At 37.0% G+C, this 26202-nt stretch overlaps 1 protein-coding gene across 1 annotated transcript in view; it reads right to left on the bottom strand.

Moving 5' to 3' along the window:
* The window catches only part of ITGB1 (integrin subunit beta 1), a 53822-nt gene that overhangs the window by 26974 nt on the left and 646 nt on the right, over positions 1–26202 (bottom strand). The window contains exon 2 of the mRNA XM_027841540.1: positions 2815–2884. Within this exon, the coding sequence (XP_027697341.1) occupies positions 2815–2884 (70 nt within the window). The remainder of the gene's footprint in view (positions 1–2814; positions 2885–26202) is intronic.

Genomic DNA, 26202 nt, shown 5'->3' with positions numbered 1-26202 from the left:
TTAATATAAGAAAACAAACAGTAGGATCTTGTCAATACCTGGGAAAAACAAACATGTAGGAAAACTTCACAGATTTGTTTCTCTGACATGTAGAGGAAGTGGTGGAACGGTTTCATTGTATATCCAAAGGAAGGAAAAAAACATTATTTCATAGATACTTGTTCATCTCTTCATCATGATGAACATAAGCAAAAAGACCACGATGAAGATAAGTGCCTTCTATGTGGCAGTGTCTAAAGAAGTACAGAAATTATTTTAAGAATTAAGATCCTCCAAACTCAATGAGCATATATATTATATATTGATGCTCAGCAGCTTCAGTGAGAAGACTGGCACAGGAGAGGATAAACACTTGGTTCAGGATTCAGACACTAAAGAGGTGCTTGCAGATGTCTATCACCTTATGAATATATTCTTCCAGAAGAACTAGTCATAGACCCCAAAGAGGTCAAAGACAGAAACACAGGTCCTAATGTACCAAAATACTCATAGCAGTACTATTTGAGGTAGCAAAAAACTAGAAAAAATGCAAGTGTTCACTGATTAAGGACTGGATATTGATTGAGAACTGGATGCAAAAATTATGGCATAGGAATATAATAAATCACAAAATGTGAGTAATTCAGAGAAAAATGGTTGGCATATGAGGGAATGAATTAAGGAAGTATATGAATTGATGCAGGAAAAAATAAACAGAACCAGAAGAAAAAAATATGCAGTGGCTATAATAAAATAAATGAAAAGAACACTAAATGGTATCTGAACTCTGAGCAATTGAATTAATCTTGGTCCCGGAGAAGAGATAATGAAATATAATTGCCTCTTCTTGAAAGGAAGGGGATTATAGGAACAAAACAATGCACATGTCAGATGTAGTCACTGTGTCGGTTGTCTTTTCATAGGTTGTATTTGTCATATCTAAATCTATGATCCTATCAGTCTTATGATCCTTGTTCCTATGCATAACAAACCAATGTCACCCTTCAATCCCTTCTTTGATAAATTAATTTTTTAAAAAGCCTCTGATGAGAAGCTTGTATCCAAGGCTTTACTTTGCCCCCTCAAAGAATTCCAATAGGTTAATAAGACATATTTCCCCCAGCTTGAGTGTTCAATGATGTTTATTAAACAGATTCTACTTTTCACCTGCTACAGAAATTGTCTTCAAATAGTGATTCTGTAAGTAAAGTAAGCCTTGGAAAAGTTTTACCTTAATGAAAGAATGCTGGCTTTCCATAATTACAAATGTGGTTTATTTTGCTTTTAAAATTCTCTACAGAGAGGTGACCATATGTGTGTGCAGAAAAGGGATATTTTAAAATTCTGAATAAACCATACTTAGAGTCACAGACTTGGATTTCTAATCATATTTGTGGACACGGACACTTTCCTGGTCTCTATTTTCCTACTCACAGGTATTACAGACATCACTTTTTCTCTCTGACCTAGATTTTGATTGACTTGTTGAAGTGATAACATGTATCTTCATCTTGTAAAGCTGTTTTTTCTCCCTTGCATAGTTTTTCCTGAATACACATTCTTTCACACAGTTTTTCTTTACTTTCTTGCTGTTTTAGTATTTTATTCTTGTTCTTTCTTTTTCTTTTTCTTTTTCTGTGAGGCAGTTGGGGTTAAGTGACTTGCCCAGGGTCACACAGCTAGTAAGTGTCAAGTGTTTGGTCTAAGGCCACATTTGAACTCAGGTCCTCCTGACTTCAGGGCCGGTGCTCTATCCACTGTGCCACCGAGCTGCCCCTTAGTATTTTATTCTTATGTCTTCCACATACATGATATCTCTCTGGGCTTTACTCCTGGACTTTCTTTACCACGTCCCAGAAACTTAATTCTGGGAGCTCATGCTAGCTCTGGACTCCATGCACTGGAAGTACCCCTCTGCTCCTGCAGCCTCTCCCTCTGACTGGCTGGCTCCTCCCCAAAGCTCCAGTTTAAGAAGGCTATCCAGGGTAGCCCTCATTTCTCTTCTCTTCTGACTCTCCTGGGCACCTTCGTATCATATCTCTGCTCCTGCTCCTCTTCCTTCTTCACCACATCTTGTCTTCTTCTGTAAAATGTAAGCTCTTTGGAGGCAAGGATTGTCTTTCTGCTCATATTTGCATTCTCAGTACTTAGCACAGTGCCTGGCACAGGCTTTTTTACTTCCTTGTTTACATACATTTCAGAGCCAGTATGCTTTCTACTACATCATGCTGCCTCTAGGTTTGAGCTGGCCTAGGTTGGGAAGCACTATGGCTAGTCAGTTTAGGACAATACACTGGACAAACGAAGCAATGGCTGGTCTATTAGGAGTTCAGATATCTGGAGGGGTAAGCTGGGGTCATGTGGTCATGAATTTAGAGTTAGAAATGACCTTTACTGTACAAGTGAGAAGAATGCAGCCGGAGAGGTTCAATGACTTGCCCTGAGTCTCACAGGCGGTACTAGAAATGAGATTTGAATTCAAATCTTCTTACTCAAGACAGCATGCTTTCCTCTCCATCATGCTATTGGAGAGAAATGGAAAAGACTGAAATATTCAAGTCCGTTGGTATTTCACAAACGCAACGAAGGAAAGATTGAGAGCCGGGAAGACCAGAGGCAATAGAAGTCTGGCTGATTAACAATCAGGGGAAGGGGAGGTGACAGACCTGTCAAGAAGGAGGGAGAGAATCTGAGGAGGAGAATCAAGAGGAGAAAGAAGCTGAGAGGAGGAAAGTCATCAGCAGGGAATCTGGTGTGTTGATTACATCGGAGCTCAAACACTAAACAAAGCCCAGTGTTCATTGTTAGAGTGAGATAAAGAACAGATTAGCTTACCTGTCTGGCCCCGTACTTGACAGATTGAGCAACCGACCAATCCAACCCAGAAAATTAGTTGTAAACTCATCTGTAAAATAAAATGTAGACCACGTAAGTGGTAAAACAGTCTAAAACAACAAAATCAGTTTTTAACACCTCCCATTCTGCTGTCTTTCCCAATGACTCCCATGACTCAGTTCTTCCTAGAAAGTCAGGGAAGACTTCTACGATTAGTTCTAAGTTACATAAACAAGTATTTTTTTTGTTATTTCGATGACAGGACAAATTTGTGAGGAATTCAGAGCTGACATTTATTACCTTAAAAAAATAAAGTAGAGAATTGTTGACTGATCTCCATCAAGATTTTGAAGGCTATTAAAAAACTATTTGGTACATCTACAAACATATGGAAAGGACCAACTAATTATTGTTTCTAAACATTTCTAAATGAAGAATAAACAAAAACCTAGACATGAAAATAGGTGACTTGTTACTAGTTAACATTCATTAGTTAAAACAGAGTAACAGCATGGAAAAGAAATCAGGCTTAAAGATGGCCAAATTTCTTCTCTCCATAATGTAGTGCTCCAAAACCTTTAAACCAAAACATACCATTAATAGATTAATTGAAAATGGCTGAATTATTTGAAAGTACAATTCTGAGTTGGTAAATTTGAATATTTAAGATGAATATAACATTCCAAAAGTGTTTCAATTGCCTGCTTTTTCAAGCATTTCAATTCTGGGGGAGAGAAAAGGTCAATAATGATACAAAGAAAACAGGGTTAGAAAAAAGTGATTTATCCATGAAGGTTAGATACACAGAATTGGATTTGACATAGCTTTCCTTAAAGGCTTACTATTTAGACTAAATGACAACTAAGCAAGCTGATAACATGTTTGTTTAAAAGAGCACTTTCAAGGTTATGTAAGAGGATCAACACAGACACTACCCAATCACCTCTATTCATAATACTAAAAACTTTTAACTGATACACCAGCTGATGATTCTGGGGCACTACAAGATACTAAAGTAACTTCTGGATGCATTCAAGAGTGTAATATTTTTCATTCTAATTATCTAAAATTCTCTGAAATTCTCTGATTATGCATATTGTGTATATAGTAACTCTTGCTAAACTTAAATAATTGGCTAATTACAATATTCTACTTTCAAACTATTCTGGATAAACTGCTAAAAATTAGTTATTTTATCCTATGTATTTTGTTGAGTGTCATAATTCAAAGATTGTGTAATGATTATAAATGTGTGCTCAAAGTCAAACATTCATGGATGATAATTTTTTCTACAAGTTGCAAATGCAAAGATTGTTTAATTTGTAGCTATAGCTACTACTTGTACATAACTTAGGTGTGCAGTCGGTCTAAATATTTGATTTTTTTTTTAAAGAGCTGTCCCATGCCTAGACTGCCATACATAAGGAGAATCTGTCAGCTTCTGTCATTTTCAAGGAGTCCAAAGCTATGGCCTGTTCTTTGGCATTCAGTTTCAAAATAGGTTTGAAGTATCTCTTGTTTTTTCCCTTGTCCTCTAAATATTCTGGGGTCATCTACTCACTGAACATAATAATTACAGTGGAGTATGGCTGGATTGAGTACCATTTCAGTCTTGGTATTTCTCGCCTGGTCATACTAATAATTAACATTAGGATATCTCATAAAAGTTAGAAAAGTGTGAGGGCAAAGTGTCCCTTTACTAGCTTAATGGCATTGTCATAAAATCGTTCCGTCATATTTGTGACTCTAGAATCTAAGGCTCCTCCTTCTCGGATGGAATGGCACCTGTTCCTGTGGCCATGTTCCCCCTGTAATCCAGAATATGTCTTTATCTGGGAAGATCTACAACTACCGCACTACCTCTGGATCTGAAAACTCCCTTAGTCTGTCTTTTCCCTAGTAAAGAGTGGGAATTGCCACTGAGAAGATCGTCAACTTGGCTGGTGCCTTTCACAAGGCCACCAAGGTCAAACTACCTCACTTGGGACTACCAAAGCTCCTACTACCTCACCCGGTATGCCTAAGCCTCAGCTGCCCATGAAAAAGCACTCCAAAACTACCTCATTTAAGGCCATTTTCTGGCTTCCCCAAGTAGAATATGTCCCCTTCCTAGGGACACCTACTACACTGTTATTCCAGATAGTTGAGGTGTAGTGATATCTCCCATGGATCTGCAGTGCTTCAACGACAAGCAAGGACCCAAACCAGGTGGGCCTTGACTAGTCTTCATCTGTGGCTCTGATTCTATTAGCTGAGTCTCCTCAGTACTAAGCATATTTGGAATCCTGACCCTTTCACCAAATATTAGTCTTTCTGTCCTAGCCTCTGAAGAATGAAGTCTGCCTTATGATTCTTCATCTCTAACAGGACTGCTTCTCCCTAGCTGGGGATGTTAATCCTGACGACTAACTCATGTCCTAGAAGCACAAAAAGAGCAGACAAAAAGATAGGAGACCTAGGTCCATTAAATGCTAGGCTTGCTATTTTGTTACTGTGTAGAATAATACAATAGATACAAAGCTGTGAGGGATCCTGCATCCTAGGATCCAGCCTTCTCATTTTGTAGATAAGGAAACTAAAGCTCAAAGAGGTGAAATAAATTAGGCATAGGCAGCTGGGTGGCACAATGTGCATAGAACACTGGGCCAGAAGGAAAAACCAGTGTCAGACACTTAGTAGCTGTGTGTACTCTAGAGAAGTCATTGGCCTCAGTGCTTGACTCCCAGGGTGGTTGTGAGGATCAGTAAAATCACTTAGCAAAGTGCCTGGCACACAGTGGATGCTGTATAAATGCTTTATTATTATTATAATTATTATTTGTCCAAAGTCACACAGGCAATAAGTGTTAGAGATTGGATTTGAATCCAGATTCTCTTACTCCCAAATTAATCTTTCCGGTGAGATATTTCTACAAGTTTAGCACCAGAATAAAGGGCTTTGGAGAGTTCAGACGTTATAGCTCTGAAGGACTGTCCTTTCTCCCACCCTATGCAGGATGTTGAAAGGCTTATTTACTTACGTAATTTCTGATATTTCCATTAATATTTTACCCTTATATGAATAGCCTGGGGGCTCCCACAAAACTTGCTAGGCCTCATCAGTTTGACATTAATTCTGTGAACAGTTCTTATAGATTCATTCATCTGCACTTTGAATTGTACCCCCTATTGTCTGAATCCACTCCTCCTATCCTTTGATTGTCTTCCCAAGTTATAAAAAGTTTTGTTTTTGCTCAATTAATTCAGATTCTTGCTATTCAGATGCCTTAATGCTCCTGAGGTGAGTCTGTCCCACATAAATCACCTGACAAACATTTATTAAGTGTCATGCACTGTGTTTGTTAGGTACAAATGAAACAATTTCTACTTACAAGGAGCTTATACTCTAACATGGCCACAGGCATGACTAAAAGCACTGTGCCTTAGTATTGTTCAGTTACAGAGTACTACTGATGGTCATTTCTTAGACATGACTGGCCAAATGTTCACCTTTTAAGGATTGCCTGAAAGGTCTGATGTGTATGAGATCCCTTTAGGCTAATGAACACAATCCATGAAAAAATGTGACATCAGCTCCTGAGCTATGATAAAATGGCTTGGACCATGAAAGTTCCTGAGGAAATGCTGTGATGGATGATGTTCCTGACTGTGCTTCCACCTAAAGCAAACAGAACAAAGATTTGCTCCATATATGGAGTGGCCAACGTTACTTCTGTACAGCTCCTTTTCACTCCTTAGGTTCCAGTGAATGCAATCAAGGAAAGGCTTTTTAAATAAGTAATAGAAAATGTGCTACTCAATATCCAGTGCCTCTCTCCCAAATCTACAATGGAAATTTAGTTCTTTGGAATCAACTTTACAGAGCCCTCAAATACCCCAGAAAAGGCTCAACCATTAAAATCCCTGCTAGTGAAGACAGGTTCCTCCTTAGTGGCAAGTGCTGAGTAAAACTAACAAAAACCTGACTTTACAGTTTGTCAGTTGACTAGGAGGAAACAATCATCTTTTTGGCCGGTTATTTGCTTAAAGTAGAACAATCTTTTTAATTTTTATTCTGAAGTAGAGGGTTGAAATGATAGGAGACAGAGGCAATTTAAGAAGAAAAAGTGGAAAGAAGATAGAAAGCAGCAGGTGTGAGAGAAAACACTGGGGAACAAGTCCCAGCTCCAATACCTGTTGCTGCATAACTATAGGCAAAAGTCAGTTACTTTTTATTACTCTCAATTTCTTTATTTGTAAAATGAAAATACTACTACTCAAAAAATTCACATGGCCCTAAACATTAGCCTTCTAACATCCTTTTCTCATAGCAACTTAAACTCCTCAACCCTTATGACCCCAGTTTCTACTCTACTGCACTCACATAATAGATTCTTCACACATAATCCTTGCCCCTCCCCATGACAGTTTTTCAAAAACTTTTAGAGTGCTGTTATATCCCCTACCCTATCCCCCTAATCTTATCCTCAGTTCCTTCAAACAATGGTCACTTGGCATGAACTTGAGGGCTTTTGCTATCCTAATTAATCTTCTCTAAAATAATATGGGATTCACTATAGGATTCCTTTAAATAACAAGCTCTCTTGCTGTATACTTAAGATGATTTGGTGAACCTGCAACTTTTCAGAAACATGCCTCTTGTTCAAAGTGAAGCATATACATATTAAATCACCATATTCAATCACTGACAATCATTTCTCCCAATCACGGGGAGAAACTCTGTAGCATTTGTACATAGCCAGTGAGTGTCTGAGGCCAGATTTCCATTCAACAAGATGAGCCTTCCTGACTCCAAGTCTAACGCTCTATCCACTTTACCTCATCTGTAAAATGAAGAGGTTGGGTTTGATGGTCTCTGAATTCTCTTCCAATTCTAAATTTGGGATCCTATGACACTATGATGAGTCTACCTTTTGTGCCCACTCAACTCTCACCTGTGGTTCCAAGAAAATGAAGCATGAGCAATGGCCACACCTGGGTAAAACCATCTCAGCAGATGGGCTAAATCAGGTCGAGGGCAACCAATAGGCTTCAAACCCACTGACAAATTAGGGAGGTGTCTACCCCAGGCATGTGAAGACATTTCCCCAGTGGAATGGGAGAATGGGAACAATTTGTTCAAAAGGCCATGAAAGTAGCTGAAACAGGTGCTATGGAGTACTCAGAAATTGGTCAGACATCAAAGATGCCAAGGTCATCCACTGCATCCCAGGCTATCTCTAGTTGTCCTGACTTTTGTCTTGCCATAGGACTTGACTGATTCTGGACGGCAAGCTGACATCTCTGCCTCACTTAAATCCAATTCATGCGCCAAGTCAACACATCACCTGTAATGTCATTAGTCCTCTTCGAAAACGAAGTACTAACAAGTTTTAAAGTCTTCCTTAACTAGGAGGGCAACTTTAAGTGGTGTAGTAGATAGAGCGCCTGGCCTACAGTCACAAAGACTCATCTTCATTTCAAATCTGGTCTCAGATACTTACCAACTGTGTGACCCTGGGCAAGTCACTTAACCTCGGTCTGCCTCAGTTTCCTTATCCCTAAAATGAGCTGGAGAAGGAAATGGCAAACCACTCCAGTATCTTTGCCAAGAAAATACCAAACGGGGTCACAAAAAGTTGGACATGACTGAAACTGAACAACAACTCAACTAGTAATGACTTACTGTGGTCTTAAAATAAGAAACCTGTGATTTTTTTTGGGGGGGTGGAAATACTAACACAGTACTTGAAGGGATATGCTCTGGTTTTGAATTCAACTCTATAAAGTCTTTTCAACTAGGATAAATTAAAGTTTGTCCTGAATTGTTAAAAGATCCCATGGGCAGAAAATGTTACTTAAAGCAATTTAAGCTTTTCATATTTGCTTTTTATAATGAAATAAAATATGCTTATATAAACATTCCTTCTTTACTTGTTTCTCCTACATTTACAGTTCTATTAGACTACTTATGTGTTAACTTTGTAAGTAAAATTAACTTCCAGAGAAACTCTATGCAAGAACTATTAATCTTTATTATTATTTTTTCTCATACTCTGTGGTGGCACAACTCATAGAATCTGTTGTCTTTAGCTTACTAAGAGATAGCCTGAGGTTCCTTCCTATGTACTTTATTCTCAACATAAAACAAATACTGAATAAAAGGACTGATATACTGTAGCACAGCATCAACAATTATCAACTCAAAGTCTAAAACACCCGGAGGAAGAAGTTAAGGAAATCAAAATAAATGTATTTTGACTAAAGGACACACAGACATGAAAGAAAGATAAGAATAGAGAAACCCAAATAGTTACACATATTCTCAATACAGGCATACACATATATGTGCACATAGGTGTACAGAGAATTTGGAGGAGGATGTAGGGGAAACAGTGAGGCAGAGGGGGACCTGGAGAAGAGAAGCTGATGGTGGTTAATGACACAGGTGGGAAAAAACAGCTGTAGATAAGTGTGATGGAAGTGAAATAAAGGGGGTGGGGAGGGACAGATGAAAAAGACTGTACAGCAATAAACGAATTACAGAAGTCTCACTAGGCTCTCTGCTGGGTATGTTCATATTATAATTTTCTATTGGTCTAAGCTGTTTGCATCAATTTAAATTGTTATCATTGACCTTTGTGATATTGATGAATCATTCAGTGGATTTTTCTCCATTCTTTAGGTTTTTTGGAGAGGGGTTGTTTTTGTCTTCATTCCCCCATATGTTGCTTAACTGGGACCCTACTAAACAAAAAGCTTAGACTAACTGGCAGGAGACAAGGGAAAGTCTCAAAACTCTTTACAAACCCACCTTTTAGTACTGTGGGATGAGCTGATGCTATTCTCTCTGAGAACAAATATTAGGTGACTTTTGCATGTCAGTGGAACTGTCAGTTAATAACTGACTAGCACCTTTAAGGTACAAAAGTAAATTTCTAAAACTTAAATCATTCTTTCCCACATTGTAAAACTCAGAATTTCCCACACTAAACCTTCAAAACTGACTTGAAAAACCCAGGCAATCAAAGAATCATACAACTTTTTATTTGGAAGGGATCTTTGCCTCAAACTAGTCCAGTCTGTTTGTACATTTCCCTATTTGCTTGAAGATCTTTAGTGATGGAGAGCCTAGTATCTCCTAAGGCTGCCCCTAGTGGGTAGTTCAGTATTAAATGGTATTTCTTTACATCTTCCTAGTTTCATTCTCTGGGGCCAAACAGAACAAATAAAATCCCTCTTCCCATGGGAGCCTTTTAAGCTCTTGAAGATATCATGTTCCCCTGTGCTTTTTTTTTCTCTTCTAGGTTAAACATTCCTGAGATCTGTCCCGGGCCCTTGTACACTTTTCTCTCTACATTCTCTTGCCTACTGATCTCATCAGCTCCCCTGGATTCAACTTCCAACTCTATGGAGATGATTCCCAAATCTACATATCCATCCCTCATCTCTTGCCTGAGCACTACATATCCAATTACTTCCTGGCATCACATCCACCTAGATGTCCTACGGCATTTCAAGTCATATGTCCAAGACAAAGTTCGTCATCTTACCCTCCAAGCTCATCCTAAATTTTCCTATTTCTTTTGGGGGTACCACCACCCTGCTAGCCATTCAGGTTTGCAACCTAGGAATCATCCTTACTCTTCACGCTCCCTCCAACTGTCAATTCTTGGCTCTTCTCACTTCTCCCCTGGACTACTGCAATAGCATCCTCATTGGTTTCCTTGCACCCAATATTCAAAAATCCATGCTCCATGCAGCTGCCAGATTGATATTTTGAAAGTGCAGGTATGATCATATCACTCCTCCGCTGAAGATTCTCTGGTGGCTCCCACTGCCTTTAGGATAAAATAAAACCTCTTCTGTTTGGTATTTAAAACCTTTCACAATCTGCCTCCAGCCTGTATTTCTAGGCTCAGTACACATCACACCTTTTTATAGACTCTAAGGTCCAGACAAAATAGTCTATACTTGCTGTCCTAGAATGCAAAATTCCATTTCTTGCCTCAGTTACTTTGCAGGAAGAGGCTGCCTCCCATGTTGAAAATACTTTTTCCTTTTATTTGAATCTTGAAACTCTAGCTCCCTTCAAGGTTTAGCAAGTACCATCATCTTCATGAGGATTTTTCTGATTCTGCCAGCTCCTGGGGATCCACCTTCAACCACTGTGCATTTATTTTGCATATACTCTGTAGTGGGCAGGAACTTTCGTTTTTGGAAAAAAAAGCTCAATTAAAATAAAATAAAAAAAAAAGAAATGGATGCCTTCTACTAACACTGAGTTTCCTAACAGCTTAAATAGAAGAGATCATTATGCAAAAGAAACTATCAACAAATCAATACATAAAAATTCTAATAAGCTAATCAGGTACTATGTTATGTTAAATTAAGTTTTTGCATTTGTTTTTTTGAATGTTAGTGATTATTCATAGTTGATGCCTTTAATCACTTTGCATCCATTTATTTCCAATGAAGGAGAATTTTTAATGAATCTTTAGGATTCTTTCTGTATCCATTCAACCCTGATTCAATAACTTATTTGAATTTGTCTGCATGAATGAATGACTTAATGAACTTAAGAAAAAGTATTTATATGTTCACTATGTGCCAGACGCTGCTAAGTCCTGGTGAAACAAATACAAAAAGCAAGACAGTCTCCGCCTTCAGGGAGTTTTTATTAATAAAGGGAAAATGTGTTTTGATTTGGGAAGTCACATGGATTGTGAGTCATAGATCAATTGACTGACATGTCCTTTCTAGGAATGATTGTGATTTTTATTATTCCCAGAGCAAGCTATGGAAAGGGAGGCATGTGGTATAGTGGCATGGCAGAAAGATGGACAGTTGTCATATGTAACCATGTGATAGAACATGGCAAAAGTGACCTAAATAAAGGGCTAAGTGATTAGGTAGCACAGTGAATAGAGCACTTGGCCTTGAGTCAAGAATATCTGAGTTCAAATCCAGCCTCAGACATTTACCATCTGGATGACCCTGGGCTAATGCTACTTAACCCTATTTGTCTGTTTCCTCATCTGTAAAATGAGCTGAAGAAGGAAACTGCAAACCACTCCAATATCTTTGCCAAGAAAACCCCAAATGGAGTCACGGAAAGTTGGTCACAACTGAAAAAAATGACTAAACAACAACAAAGGTTCCAATAAACATCCAAATTTGCAAGCCAGGGATAGCTTTAAAGAAGGTAGCTACTGCCTATGTATGATCTGAGTGGCTCAAAAAAGTCTTCATATCCCCACCAAATTAATCACCATCAATTTTCCACCAGAGTACTCTTTTGGGTCTTAACCTGTGTTTGCAGCAGGCTTTCATTTTAAAAAAGAAAAGATAAATTTGAGTTTAAGAAGAGTACCTTTGTCACATTAACAAGGTAGAGAGCAGGTAAATTTTTGAAGGATGTGGTGAACCCATAGTATCTAATAGGATCACCAAAAAAAAAAAGTAAGCTAAACTATGAAGATATGGGTCAGCTACAGCTTGCCCAACCTTCTCTAATTTGGCCACATTTAGAACTCTTCCCTGATCTTCTCTCCATTCAAGGGATAGGCAGCATTAAGTAGTCAATTAATTTAAAATATCAGCCCAGGAGAAGCAGGCCCATTTTTTAAACTTCTATTTGTGGCTTACAAATATAATTTTCCCTTCCAGATTGAAGGCTACATGTCTCAAGAAAGGCCAGGAGATTACGGAAAAGGGAGATAGCCTGCTTTTTCTGTTTGTAGATTTTTTTAATGCAAGGAGATTGGCTGCTTGCTAGTAGGTGAAAACATACAATTTCTTCACTGAAACAATGTTACAAAGGGTAGTAAGGAAGTTAACTTTACAACACTTGAAACAAAGATTTCAACGGCTTATTATTACAGAACATGCTGTACCCGCGACTGGGGATGAGATACAAATTAAATAAAACATATTCTCCTAGAACTTGCAATGTAGTCGAAAGCTATAATACATATGGAACTATTAAAAACAAATGATCAGAAGTATGTGCATAAGAGTAAACACTCAAAACAAAAAACTGCAAAAACAAAATATCTGCAGATTGAAAACTGCAGAAGATCCAAAACGCAATGAAGGGGTACATGATGGGCTTAATTAAGCTGAAATACATCACCAAGCACAACTTGCATTTAGACAAAGGCATAAAAGATTCTACTTTGGTATGGACCTGTGATTTTTACCAATTTGGGGAACTCTCAATGAGGAAAGTCTCTCTCTTAAAGCAGACTGGTACCTGTTCTACACTGAAGAGTCTCAAGAGTCAAAGTGACCAGCATGTCAGAATGGGGACTGAAACCTCTCTTCCCACAGATTTGCATTTATTATCCATGAAACAGGGCTTAAAAAGAGCTGGGCTGATCACAGAATCACAAAATCTCAGAGATGGAAAAGTCACTATCTAATCCAACTATATCTGGAAAAGAATCATCCATTATAACACACCTAACAAACAGGTGAACAAAGGGGAAAAGGAAATCTACTCCTCTCAGCCCATTCTAATGCTGAAAAGCCCTCTCTTTAAAAAAAGAATGAAAAAAGGTTTTCTTCTTTCATCAAACTTACATTTCTCTTTTTAACTTTCATCTGTTACAAGTATATTCTTTTTCCACATGAGTCTTTCAAGTACTTGAATATAGCTATCCTATACCTTCTAAACCCTCTCTCCTCAACTCCAGTTTCTTCAACAGATCTTTATCTGTCAGGCAGCTAAGTGGTACAGTGGTAGTATATCGATCAATAAATATTTATTAAGCACCTATCCTGTGCCAGGCACTAGAAATAAAATACTGCCCCATAATTTCAAATTTTATAAGTACTTATTTCTCAATTTTTCAAAATTCAGCATGGCATCAGGGCTTCTTAATCTTTTTGGGTTCTGGGCCCCACCCCTTCAATAGTCTGGGGAAGCCTAGGGAAACTTTTGCAGAATCATGTTTTTTAAGTGGGCAAAATAAAATACATAAAATTACAAAGGAAAACAATTATATTAAATGCAGCTATCAAAATTAAAAAAAAAATTATGGATCCTAGGCTAAGAATCTGTGATCTAGAAGAGGAGCAGGGGGGAAATCAATTTTTACTATATGCAATCCCACTGAATTTGTTTTCCTTCACTATGTGTATTTGTAATGAGGGTTTTGCTGTGTAACCCTTGACAAGTAAATGTTTAGGGCTGGAACTGAACCCATGTCTTCCTGTTCCCAGACCCAGCACTCTGTGCATTATCCATTATAGAAGCATTTAATTTAGAGCTGGAAGGAACTTTTCCAATATCCTCATTCTGTAGATGCAGAATGCTAGGCACAGAAAGGTAAAGAGCTCAATGCCACTGAGCTAACAAGTGGCAGGACCATCATTCAAATGCAAAATTTCTAATTTGAAATCCTATATTTTCCCCAATATTTCAAAGGGATGGTTCCACCTATGGCACTCATTTATCACCTCCTATGCTGTGCCTTGGCACAAGTTCCAAAGACTGTTGATGCTGGTCTAAATAATCCATAGAGATGTTATAAAAGTTTCTTTCTTTTCTTTTTTTTTAGGCAATTGGGGTTAAGTGACTTGCCCAGGTTCACAGAGCTAGTAAGTGTCAAGTGTTTGATCTGAGTCCAGATTTGAACTCAGGTCCTCCTGACCTCAGGGCCAGTGCTCTATCCTCTGTGCAACCTAGCTGCCCTCAATATAAAAGTTTCTTGATTTCTATGTAACCTCTGGAAAAGCGTCAGCCATCTTGAATTCCCTTCATTTTCACTGGTAACCCATTTCCCTGCCCCATGCTCCTTCTCTGCCCCTCCCCCCCAAAAAAACCTATTCTGGAAAAATTGGGAAATGTTCCAGTTGATTTTTGTAGAGAAAGAGGTAAACACACATAATCCTGTGTGCACATGTATATAAAACCACCAAGGGAACAAAATTTCAGAAGGACATAGAAAAGCAACTAGAAGATGGCAAATAAATTGCTTCTGTATCCTATGGCTTTTATCTGGGATTCAGGTCTAGTGTCTATTTTTATTTGTTGAGAAAATTCAAGTTTATAATCACAAATCAATTTTAAGAAAAAGGCTTAACTTTTTTTCTTAATTTTTAAGGCTTAATATCACCATCTTGTGGCCTTTTTGAATACTGTTACTAAAGGAAATAGTAAGTGAATGTGGAGTTAAAACTGGGATTCAAATCCTAATTTTGTGATGTTGAAGAAGTTTCTTAATCTTTTTAAGTAAAATTCAATTTCTTCTGAAAAAATCTGATTTTTTTCTGAAAAAATATCAATTTTTTCATCTGTAAAATACAGAAGTCTGACCAGATGCTCAACAAAATCTTTTTTATAGCTCCATATCCTATGTAACTTATAAAGCCAGATTGTACTTTTGAAACTATCAGTATAAATGGAATCAGCTCTTGGCCCTTTCCCAAAGAGTCAAACAAATTTAAGCTGAAGGCTTTAGGTCCCTCATATCTAGGAATGTAAACCAACTATCTGCATAATTTACGCAAAGCTACCAATTTTTTTCCTTCAGCAGCAAAGTTTTCTTACTTGATTTATGAGAAAATTAAAGAATCAAGAAGTCCTCTCCCTTGGATGATATATCTTCTGCCCCTATGTAACTCTTAGCAGCAAGAAGCCTAAGAAATTAAAGAGCTTTGGAAAGCTTACCTCCTCTAATAGGTCTTCCTAATTAGCTGGAAGAAAGATGTAGATAAATTTCTTTTTATCAGAGATGATTAGACCTGGGAGGGAGCTGAAAGTAGTTCCAATTCCTTATCTTAAAGATGTCACTGAGGATCCAAGCAAGGTCCAACAATGAATCAGGTAGGACTCTCAGGCCAGCATTCCTTCCACTTGTAAGGCAAAGGAGTTAGCAGATGGCTTTATCATGTGTCCAAAGGCAAGAAGAAAGAAACATATTGCTTAACTGGTCATCTCATATTCTAGTATTTACAATAAATATTAACAAAAATGCCACTGTGAAAATAATTGTAGCTTATATACCAAGACCTATTGTAAAGGATGAAAAGGTACAGAAATTCTATGAAGAATTCAATAAACCCCTCCCAATAAAATCAACATTGATACTCAGTGACTTCAACGTGAAGATTAGAATAGATGTGGATGGAGAAAATATGGTAGAAAATACAGATTAGGAGTAAGGCATGAAAGAGGCTAAAGACTTCTAGATTACAGAGCCGAATGCCTCCATATTATGAATATTTCTTTGAGGGAGAAAACAGAAACAAATGGTACTGATCAGGTGACCACTGAATAGCATAAAAAAATTGAAATTGGTAACATTTTTACAGAAGGAAATCATTCATTACTGATATAGCAGTAATTCCTGAATGGCTTGTTAGAGAAAAGATCAAAATTAATACACAACTTAAAGAAAAATGAAAATTAGAAAAGACATCAAGGGGAAGCAGAAAGACCACTGAATTTGGAGTTAAAAGATCTAAGTTCAATCCTGGCTATTCCATTAGTTATCTGCAAGTCCCTGAGCAAGTCCCTTTACTTCCTTCAGGCTTTGATGTGGTCAGACTAGAAGAACACTAAGACCTCTTTCAGCTCTATATCCAAAATCTACCTAGGAAACAGTATACAGTTAAAACAACTATACCGTGCCCTATTTAAGCACATTATTGACAACATAAAATGGAATATGATCCAGTAACATAAATGCTTACAACAACGTCATATGGATAGGCCAAAATTCTAAAAAGTGCCTCAGTAGACATACAGCCAACTTATTTGTAAAGTGGAAAGCTATGGTAGTTACAGAAAACACAGACAAAAAACTAATTTATGAAAATCTTACACAAGATGGCAGAAGATTATGAGCAGTATTGCCTAATAAAACAGAAGGTAATAACTAGGGTAAAGCTACTGAGAATCAAGATGGGAAACTCAACAAGATTAAAAGGAAGTGTCTCTAGACAAGATCTAAGTTGGAAGTGACAACTGTCAGGGTACTGAAAAATCATTTAATTCATAAGGTATCTGAAAGAGATAATACCAAAGGTATGTAAGACGTTATGAACCTTCTTAATACCTAAAAAAACAACAAAAAAACAAACCCTATCAAATGAATGAATGCTTAGTCTATGAGATGCCGTTATAATTAATGACCATGAATAGAACTAGTTGATCAGTACACGTATATCTTCAACTAACTGGTCTCAGAATTAAACAGAAGGAAGAGATCAGGTTGGCATGTCTATGCAAAATTGTTGTATTTTTTTAATAGCCTCAAACTTCTTGAAACAAAGGTCCATCTTTTTTATACTAACATTCTACAGTTTCTACATGGCTCCAACTCATTTAATACTACAATCTCTGAAAAATTAAAAATTGAGAGGCAGTTATTAAATATGAATAGGTGGTGATCAAAAGAAGATGGGATTGGTCACAAAGTGAGAACAAAAGAGAATAACGTGCTCCACTGGTATCCCCAAGATAGAGAAAGGGGAAAAAAGTTACCAGGACCCTAGTGGATCACTGTACCCCTAAGTGAACTTATAGGAGGGCATGGATAAATTGCAATCTGCATCACTAGAAGAACATCCACACTAATGAGATCACAAATTCCTTTAGTAAGTTTACAATGGAAACCATTACATATACTTGCTAAATGTTGGATAACCACTGGATAAGCATAACCAGAAAGGCAATATACATAGTCACTATGACTGTAAAAATGAAGGCAATAAAAAAACTGGGCATGAGCATTAACTCATTAAAATTAAAGAGAACATTCAAAAATCTTAGCATCTCAGACATGAAAGGGATCCCAGGGGTCACCCAGTCCAAGCTATTCTGTATTAAGAATCCCTTCTTCCATAATATACCTGACAAGTGGTAAACCAGGATTTTGCTGAAGACCTCCTCAAAGGAACCTGCTACCTCCCAAGGCAGGCCTTTCCACTTTTGGGCAGTTCTAATTATCATGAAGCTTTCCCTTACATAAAGCCTACAATAAAAGCCAATCCTTATGTGTATGTTACTCCCACATACACTGTAAACTGGCATACACTCCTTGCAAAAAATCCTCTTTTCCTTTCCCTCACCCTCCAATTAAGAGAAAAAAAATCTCATTTTGCACTCTGAATCTTTCACTTCTATCAGGTGGGTAGTAATATGTTGCATCATTAAAGCTCTGAAATCCATGAGGGTCATTACACTTTCAAAGTTGACTTTACAGTATTGTTTTCTTTGTATAAACTGTTCTCCTGGTTCAATTCACTTTACTCTGCATCAGTTCAAAGAAGTCTTTACAGGTTTCTCTGAAACCATTCCCTTCAACATTTCTTGCAGCATATTTACATTCCATCACCTTTATATACCATAATTTGTTTAGCCATTCCTCAAAGGATGAGTATTCCCTCAGTTTCCAATTCTTCGCTACTGATAAAAGAGATACATATGTATGTGTGTGTATGTATATAATCCTTAGTTTGTTTTGCTATTTCTCCCTTAACTTACCCTCTAATTCCCCCTCTCCCATCCTATTTCCCTGTTGAGTAAAATGTATTTCTGAACTCACCTCTGCATGTGTATTCTTCATTCCCTTAACTAGTTCAAATGATGGTGAGGTTAGAGAAAATTATCTAATGTAATCAAGTAGAAGTCTATACAAACAAGGAAGAAGGGGTAAGGGGAACAATTAACACTTGAACCTCACTGTCATCTCTTCCCTTTCTATCCTTCTTATAAGATCATGAATATATAATGGAACTACTCTCAAGCCTTTTGTCTAACTAGATTCCCTCCAAGACCCTTGAAGACAATAAGGTTCAGAAGGAACACCACATATCATCTTTTCATGTTAGAATTATACACAGTTTTGCTAAGCAAGTTATTCTTGTTTGTATCCTTTGCCTTCTGAAATATGTATTCCAAGCTCTCTGTTCCTCTGAAGTGCTGGTTACTAAATCATATGTGATCCTTACTGCAACTATGCACTACTTGAATATTTTTTTTTTTCTGGCAGCTTGTGACATCTTTTCTTTGACCTGGAAACTCTGGATTTTGGCTATAATATTCCTAGGCACTTTCATTTTGTATTTCTTTCAGGAGGTGAGGAGTGGATTCTATTTCCACCATGCCCTTTAGTTTTAAAATATAGGGGTAGTTTTATGATTTCTCAAAACATGATGTCTAGGCTCTTTTTTTGGTCATGCCTTTCAGGTAGTCCAATGACCCTTAAATAGTCTACCTTCAATCTGTTTTTTAGGCCAGTTGTTTTTGCTATAAGATACTTTACCTTTTCTTCTATTTTTCAATCTAATTTTGTTTTAATATTTCTTTTCATTTGGTCCATTCTAATTTTTATAGAATTTGCTGCTTGGGCAAGGTCTTGTATCTCTTATTCCAAGTTGTTAATTCAATTTCCAATTCTTTCTTCCATAGCTCTCATATCTTTTTTGATTTCTCTTTTCCCTCCAAAGCTTTCATTTCAAGTCTGATCACTGCCCCTTTAGTGTAGGTCTGAGCAACAGGCCTATGGGCTTACCTCCTTTGGAGTATCAGCAGACTGCTGCTGGACTCAGTCACTGTGAGCCAGCTGCAAAACCCTGCTGGTTCAAAGTAATGGAGCTATAAGATTTGTTTGGTCTGGGATTCCTATTCTGGCTATTCTGCAGGACTTAGAATGAGCAGTTAAGACTCATTCTGCTGCTGGGGTCTAAGCCATATAGTTGCTCCTTGCTTCTGAACTTGTTCCACACTCAGTATACAGCCTAGGACCTAGGCTTCTCTGGAATGTCACTGTTGGGCACAGGAGCCCTCCTCAGTCTACTCTGGATCTATGACCCAAAAATTGATAGTAAGCAACAAGTCCACTAATTGGCACCTCTTCCCACATCCTGCACAAGATCCTGGTATAGGTCTAGGACTTCTTCTTGTCCTTTTAGTACTTAGGGGCTGTAATGGTCTATGTGTGGGGCCCAATACTCCTGGCCAGACCCTGTCTTCATAGATCTCTGTCTCCCTATTGATCTGAGCTGGAAAAAGAACTCATTGTAACTTTTTATTATACTTCCCTATTAGGATTTGGTTTGGTGCATTTTCTAGAGCTATTTAGAGGAGTTTTATGGAGCAGTCTTGTTCTGTACTTTTTAGTACCACTCCACCATCTTAGCTCTACCTCTTGCCATCATTATTTTCAACCAAAAAGCACTTGCTTGTAATGCCAGAAAGCTGTGCTTTTTTGTGGTCTGTAGGTCTTTATTCTGTGATAAACAATTAAAAGAGCCAGAGGAAGCTCCTCAGCATTTATCGTGTCAGCCTACCACTGATACATGGAAAATATGGACAAAAATCTCCTCTATAGGATGAAGAGGCGCCTATGGATTATGCGATCATGAATCAATAAAAGTAGAAGTCAAGTTATACATGTTTTAGTGAATGATCAATACTTCCAGAGGACAGTAATCCATAGGGAAAATAATTCTCAAATCTTACCTTGGCATGTAAAAGATTAAAGATTTATTTATATCTTAGAAGAAATCTATGCCCAGGTTATTCTGACTATCCCCTTCATTGATTACAGTTTAGAACAGAACTCTGCAGTTAAGAGTAGGACCATGGGTTTCTCAATGGAGGGGGGAAATGTAAGTTATAAGAGTAAGATGGTACTAGGGCTGAGGATGGTAGAGATGAAACTGATAGGAAAGTTCTAAGTACGGAGTTTAAGGGAAGAAGACCCTCATTCTGGACTGGTTCTGGGGTCTGTATGAAGTAGGTGCTTCAGAGCAAGAGCTCTGGAGGATGAAGAGGGAACAAGGGACGAGGAAAGGAGAAAAAAAAATCCTAGCCACAAGTCAGGTACAGCCTATTTCCCTCTTACTAAGTAGGGGACTATTTCAAATTAATTCTTATGATAGTTCTCAATTATACATAATATCTCAGAACTATATTATGTTCTATAAAGTGAAAACTTTAAAATACTACACATTCCCTCTATGGTATTTCAAGACAGAACCAAATTAAAATGCCTAATACACTTAGCAAGTTATGGCAATATACTGGGTGAAAATATAATCTTATTAAATTTAAGCAGATATGTTGTCAAATTGATTGCCATTTATTAAATTAAAAGGATTTTGATTTAAGCTTAGAGTAAGTGATACTGTTCTGCCCAAAACGAGAGCCTTGAGACAGATTATTTAATAACCACATTTTTTATGAAGCAAGAGTTGAGAACACAGATCTTTAAAGTGTGGTGGCATGTTTTCTACTGCTTTTATTTTTCAGATATTCATCCTAGGTTTAAATTCCTTCTACAGACTAAAAATACTGTGTCCTATACATTGCTTATTGAAATATAGTTAGACCTACTAATTTTGCAATTAAGAAAGGGTTGTTAGATCATAATGGTTTCTGAGGAAATATGGTAGAGTAGAAAGAGCATTGGTCTTGGAGCAGGAGGACCCAGATTCTGGTTGACACAACTAGCTGGGTCAGTGAAGCTGGGCAAGACATTCTATGTCTCTTCTCAGTTTTTCCACATGCAAAATGATAACAATACTTAACATTACTTCCTTTTTGAGGTTGTTGTGAGCAAAATGCTTTATAAACCTGAGTTATTACTTTGATCCCCAACAGTTCTTGGGAAACATTGTATGTAAAGTCTGAGGAAACATTTTCTACACACTCACTAAATATGTAATTAATACTTTAAAAGTTAATGTAGTATAAAAGTACTGGTATAAGTTATTTGGAATCTAGGAATGACAAGGTTCTAAGAATTAAACTGTGAGCTCTTTGAGAAACAGGGACTGTTGTGCTTGCTAGTGTTTATATACTCAGCACATAGCAGAATGCCTAGCACACAGAAGCACTTAATACATGCTTCATTGAACTATAGGTCTAATTATGAAAAGCAGTTGATTTTCTTCTAAAGTGAAAGTTCATAAAACTTTCTTCCATATAATTTGTTAAACTAGAAGACTTATTTTTTCTTTATAAAACTGATTACAGCCTCTGACCCACTAACCCCACTTCTGGGACAATATTCTAAAGATATTACAAAAATAAATTAAAAGAAAAAGGTTACTACAAACAAAAATGTTCACAGTTTTAAAATTTGTAATAGTAAAAAACTAGAAACAATCAAAATGCCCAATAATTGGGAAATGGATAAAAAATTATAGTATATTAAAAGCAAATATAAAGATTTTAATGAAAAGATAAAGGGAATTTTTCCAAAATGACGTCAAGTTTTATATGATCATATGTGATCATATAAACAAAAACAAATATAACAAAATTACCTATGGATAGTGAATTAAATTGGTACTATAATCTTCTTGAAATTTGTATCAATTTTTCTAATAAAAAAGTAAATAATTTGAATTTTAAGGTTTCATTTTGAGTTACATTTCATATCCTGTTTATGCCTACACGTTCAAAGTAGTGTTTCTAAGTTATGATTTTCTTTAAAAAAGAAAAGGAAAGAAAAGAAAAGAAAATATTTATAGCATTAGACAGTGCCACTCAGTGTGAGCAGTAGCAGGAACCCTGAAGCCATTATAAACCCAGCTGTTCTAACTTGGACTCCACTTCCTGACTAACAAAAAGGAAAAGTGAAAGGAATGGATAATGTAGGGAAAAGGGTTGACAGCCACCAGGGCTTCAGCCCACCTGGTGGATGGCCCAGAAAGTACCTTAGCTACTCAGTTTTCTCTCTCTCTTTTTTTTTTAAGTGTTTCCATATACTTCTTTTGTATGTACTTTTTGTATTTCTTGGCTAACTGCTAAATTTGGATCTTGATTTGATTTGGGAGACCACTGTTCTATGCAACCAGGTGTCTTTTTTCTCCTCTGCTTGTTTTTAATTTCTTGGAAGCTAAAAATTTCTTCTCATTCCTAAATTTGGGGGATGGCTTCTAGAAACAAAGTAATTTTGTCAGCAAATAATAGTTTTCCCTTTGATATTGTGTTTCTAACAAGGGATATTGTCCCAAAATTAAATTGGAGCTGAAATGTATGTAAACATGTTGCCTTAAATGAAAAGATATGATTAGTTCTAATTCTGATAGTTTGTCAGTTTTCTACAATTAGCTAAAAATAACCTCAAACAGAGAAGTTAAGGGTTTAAATCTAAAGAAAGTACTAAATGAATTAGACTGGGGTATGAAACTTTTGACTTCAAGATCCAAATTTTAAAATGATTCAGGTTACTAACTACAAAATCATTTCCATTTTTTGTCTTGTTCTGAACACACAGAGAAATCAGTCTATTACTTCAGATAAATCCTTACAGGAAAAATAACTATAAATTAGCACTCTGAGCAGCAGATTCAGTTGCCTTAGTAAAACAAGAAGGCTGCCCTTTCATCTACCATTCTAGGAACATAGAAATGGAACTACCTTTTTCATTCAGCATTGGTAATTTTAAGGACCAAGATTAATTATAAGAAAAGGGAATGAAGAAATCTACATGACTATTAAAATGATTAAACGAGGTGATATTCATAGTTGTCAATTCTCATGTTATTTCTAATGTACTAAACTTTTTAAGGGAAAATATGGCAAGGGAAATCAAGTGTCTATTCTGAAGAAAAAAACCCTGTTTATTATCTTTGTAAAGTTAAAGTATTAACAACATTTCTATATTTTTAGAAGCAAGCCTTGTGTTCTTTATGCTTTTTATAAGTCAAACAAATGTATTCTACATTTCTAATTAAATGAAATTAACATTATTTTTTGCTTTTCTATCTGCCACTTTATGTTCCAACAAAACCAAACAATAGGGTTTCCATATGAGTTTAAGTCTTACAGAAATCAGCTTAATTAGGATCCTAAAAAGTGATCTAAGTACACATTAAAAATGATGTATTTATAATAACTGTACTGGTCAACTTGGCACTTTAAACATTTCCTTAAGTGTTCATTTAAAATTATTTAAGTGGCCAAAATTTTGAAGACTAAGAAGCTGAGCTAGGAGCCAGGAGACCGATCTCTTCTCTAAACTGGCTGTTATGACTTTGGGCAAGTCATTTAACCTCTATGGCTCTCAATTTCTTCCTTTGTAAAATAAGGCTAGATTACCCGATCTTTAAGATGCCTTCCAGCTTTATGTTCTTACATTTTGTGAATATCCTATCTCATTTTATCCCTCACTTCCCATTAGATTATAAACTTTTTAAAGTTAGGGACTGCCTAGTGTATTTCCAATGCCTAAAAGTGCCTCGGTTAATATTTTTGTTATTGTTGAATAGAATTAAATGCTGCAGAGAAAATATAACAGTTTGCCTTGAAACAACAGACACTGGGGGCAGCTAGGTAGTGCAGAGGATAGAACATTGGCCCCGGAGTCAGGAGGACCTGAGCGCAAATCTGGCCTCAGACACTTGACACTTAACTAGCTGTCTGACCCTGGGCAAGTCACTTAACTCCACTGCCTAGCTCAAAACAAAAAAAAAAAAACAGACGCTAACAATTCAGTAATTCCTTCCCACTCAAAAAAATTTAGTTTCTAAAATGTTGCATTACATTTTATACAGTATATACATTTTATTCAGGAAAACTTCACTATTTATGCTAGAATTACTTTAATATTTTAAGAAACTGATGTACCCAAAGTTCCTAAGCATGACTGCAAACTCAAAAAAAAAAAGATGCCAAATTTTTTTACTTTAAAGCACCCAATTTTGATTGTGATACGATGACAATAAATGAATTACAGAGAATACAATAAGCAGTTTCCAATTTTAAGGAATTTATAATCTATGGTGGGGAGGGGGGGAATGAGATAAGATTCGTATACAAATAAGATCATAGTGTATCATAAAGCTAAAAGGAACCTTAGTGATCAGATAATCCAACTTAATTTTATAGATGAAGAAATTGTGACGGAACTAACACAACTAGTTTGTAGCAGAGTTAAGTCTCCCTACTCCCATATAATCTAATGTTGGAAAGGCAACATAGAATAAATAGCACTGAGAGCTGGGTCAGTTTTGTCTTCAGAAAGACCTAGGTTCAAGCCCTGCCTCAGACACATACTGGCTCACCAATTACAGGCAAGTCACTTAACAGTCTCAGTACCCATATGACACTTTAAGATAATAATTTATAGAGAAGTTGCTGATTTGCTTCAATGGAGGGTGTCCCCACACTGATGAAATCACAGACCAGAACCAAAGCCGAAATAAAATTTAGCGTTATGAAAATCTTGAGTATAACACTGCATTATTGGTACAAAGGCATGCATTTAAATATTTATTGTCCATAGTTTAGCAAAGTTTGTGTTCTTACACGTAAAAACCTAAATAATTTGGAAAAAATATACCAAGATTGTTGCTCATATTCATGTTTGTTACCTGCAAACTTTTTATGTATCAGGTTTAGTACTATTCCCATTATATACATGACCACATACACTTCGAGCCCAAGGTAAAAAAGGATAAAATAAAAATACTGCATTGGGAATTTTAAGTCTCAACATGGCTGACATTTTCAAGGCTGAAGAACTTTTTAAATCAAAAAGTAGGAGACAATGAAAAGTACAGCAAGAAGATCTAAGACTACTTAAAGTTTAAGCTTTAAAGGCAATAAAGTGACCAAGTTCACAGAATATCAAGAATGCAAAAAGTCCCTAGATCCTAATCCATTGTATTTCAGCTTTCACCTGAGTATATCCAAAAAACCTTATGTCAAAGTCCCAAGGGTGTCCAGTTAGACCAATTAGTGACAGAACTTTAGAACTTAAAAATGCAAAAAGATCTCTATAAATGGCAAGTCTTATTATATATAGCTCACTAGGAACCACATTCTACATCTCCAGGCTACAATGCCACAAAAGTGACACCTACAACCCAAGCAGGCCTGGTGAACCACCCCAGTGCAAGAAAGGGGGAGGAATGTGTGCTGTTCTTTCTACCCTGGGGCCAATGACACAGCTCCTCTACCCTAGGCTGGGCACATAGTGGTTTGACAAGAGTTCTCCTGGTCCAAGGGAAGCAGAGGTGAAGAAAGAGGAAGAAGAAAAAATAGGGAGGTGGGGGTATGGATGGGCGTGGAAAAAAAGGAAAAGACAGGGAGATGATGTGGGAGCTGGAGAAGACTGAAGAAAAAGGGGGATGGGTGACAGAGAGGAAAAGACCAAGAGAAAAGTGAGGGGAGGTAAAGTAGAGGAAAAGACATGAGAAAAGGAGAGAATTAGAGGGTGGGGGAGAAGTAAAGGGAAAGAGAGAAAAGGTGGGGAGAAGTAGAGGAAAAAAGAAGGTGGGTAAGAAGAAGAGAGAAAGAGGAAGAAGGTGAGGGGAAAGTAGAGGAAAGGAGGGGGAAGGTGGGGGAAAGAAGGGGGAAGGTAGAGTAGAAGTAGAGGAAAAAAGAAGGTGGTGAAGTAAAGGGAAAGAGGGAGAAGGTGGGGAGAAGTAGAGGAAAAGA

This window comes from Vombatus ursinus, unplaced genomic scaffold (assembly GCF_900497805.2).
Source record: "Vombatus ursinus unplaced genomic scaffold, bare-nosed wombat genome assembly UNPS02014861.1, whole genome shotgun sequence".
NCBI lineage: Eukaryota > Metazoa > Chordata > Mammalia > Diprotodontia > Vombatidae > Vombatus > Vombatus ursinus.
The sequence above is the reverse complement of the archived record's forward strand: the minus strand, read 5'-3'. Positions and strand labels throughout refer to the sequence as shown.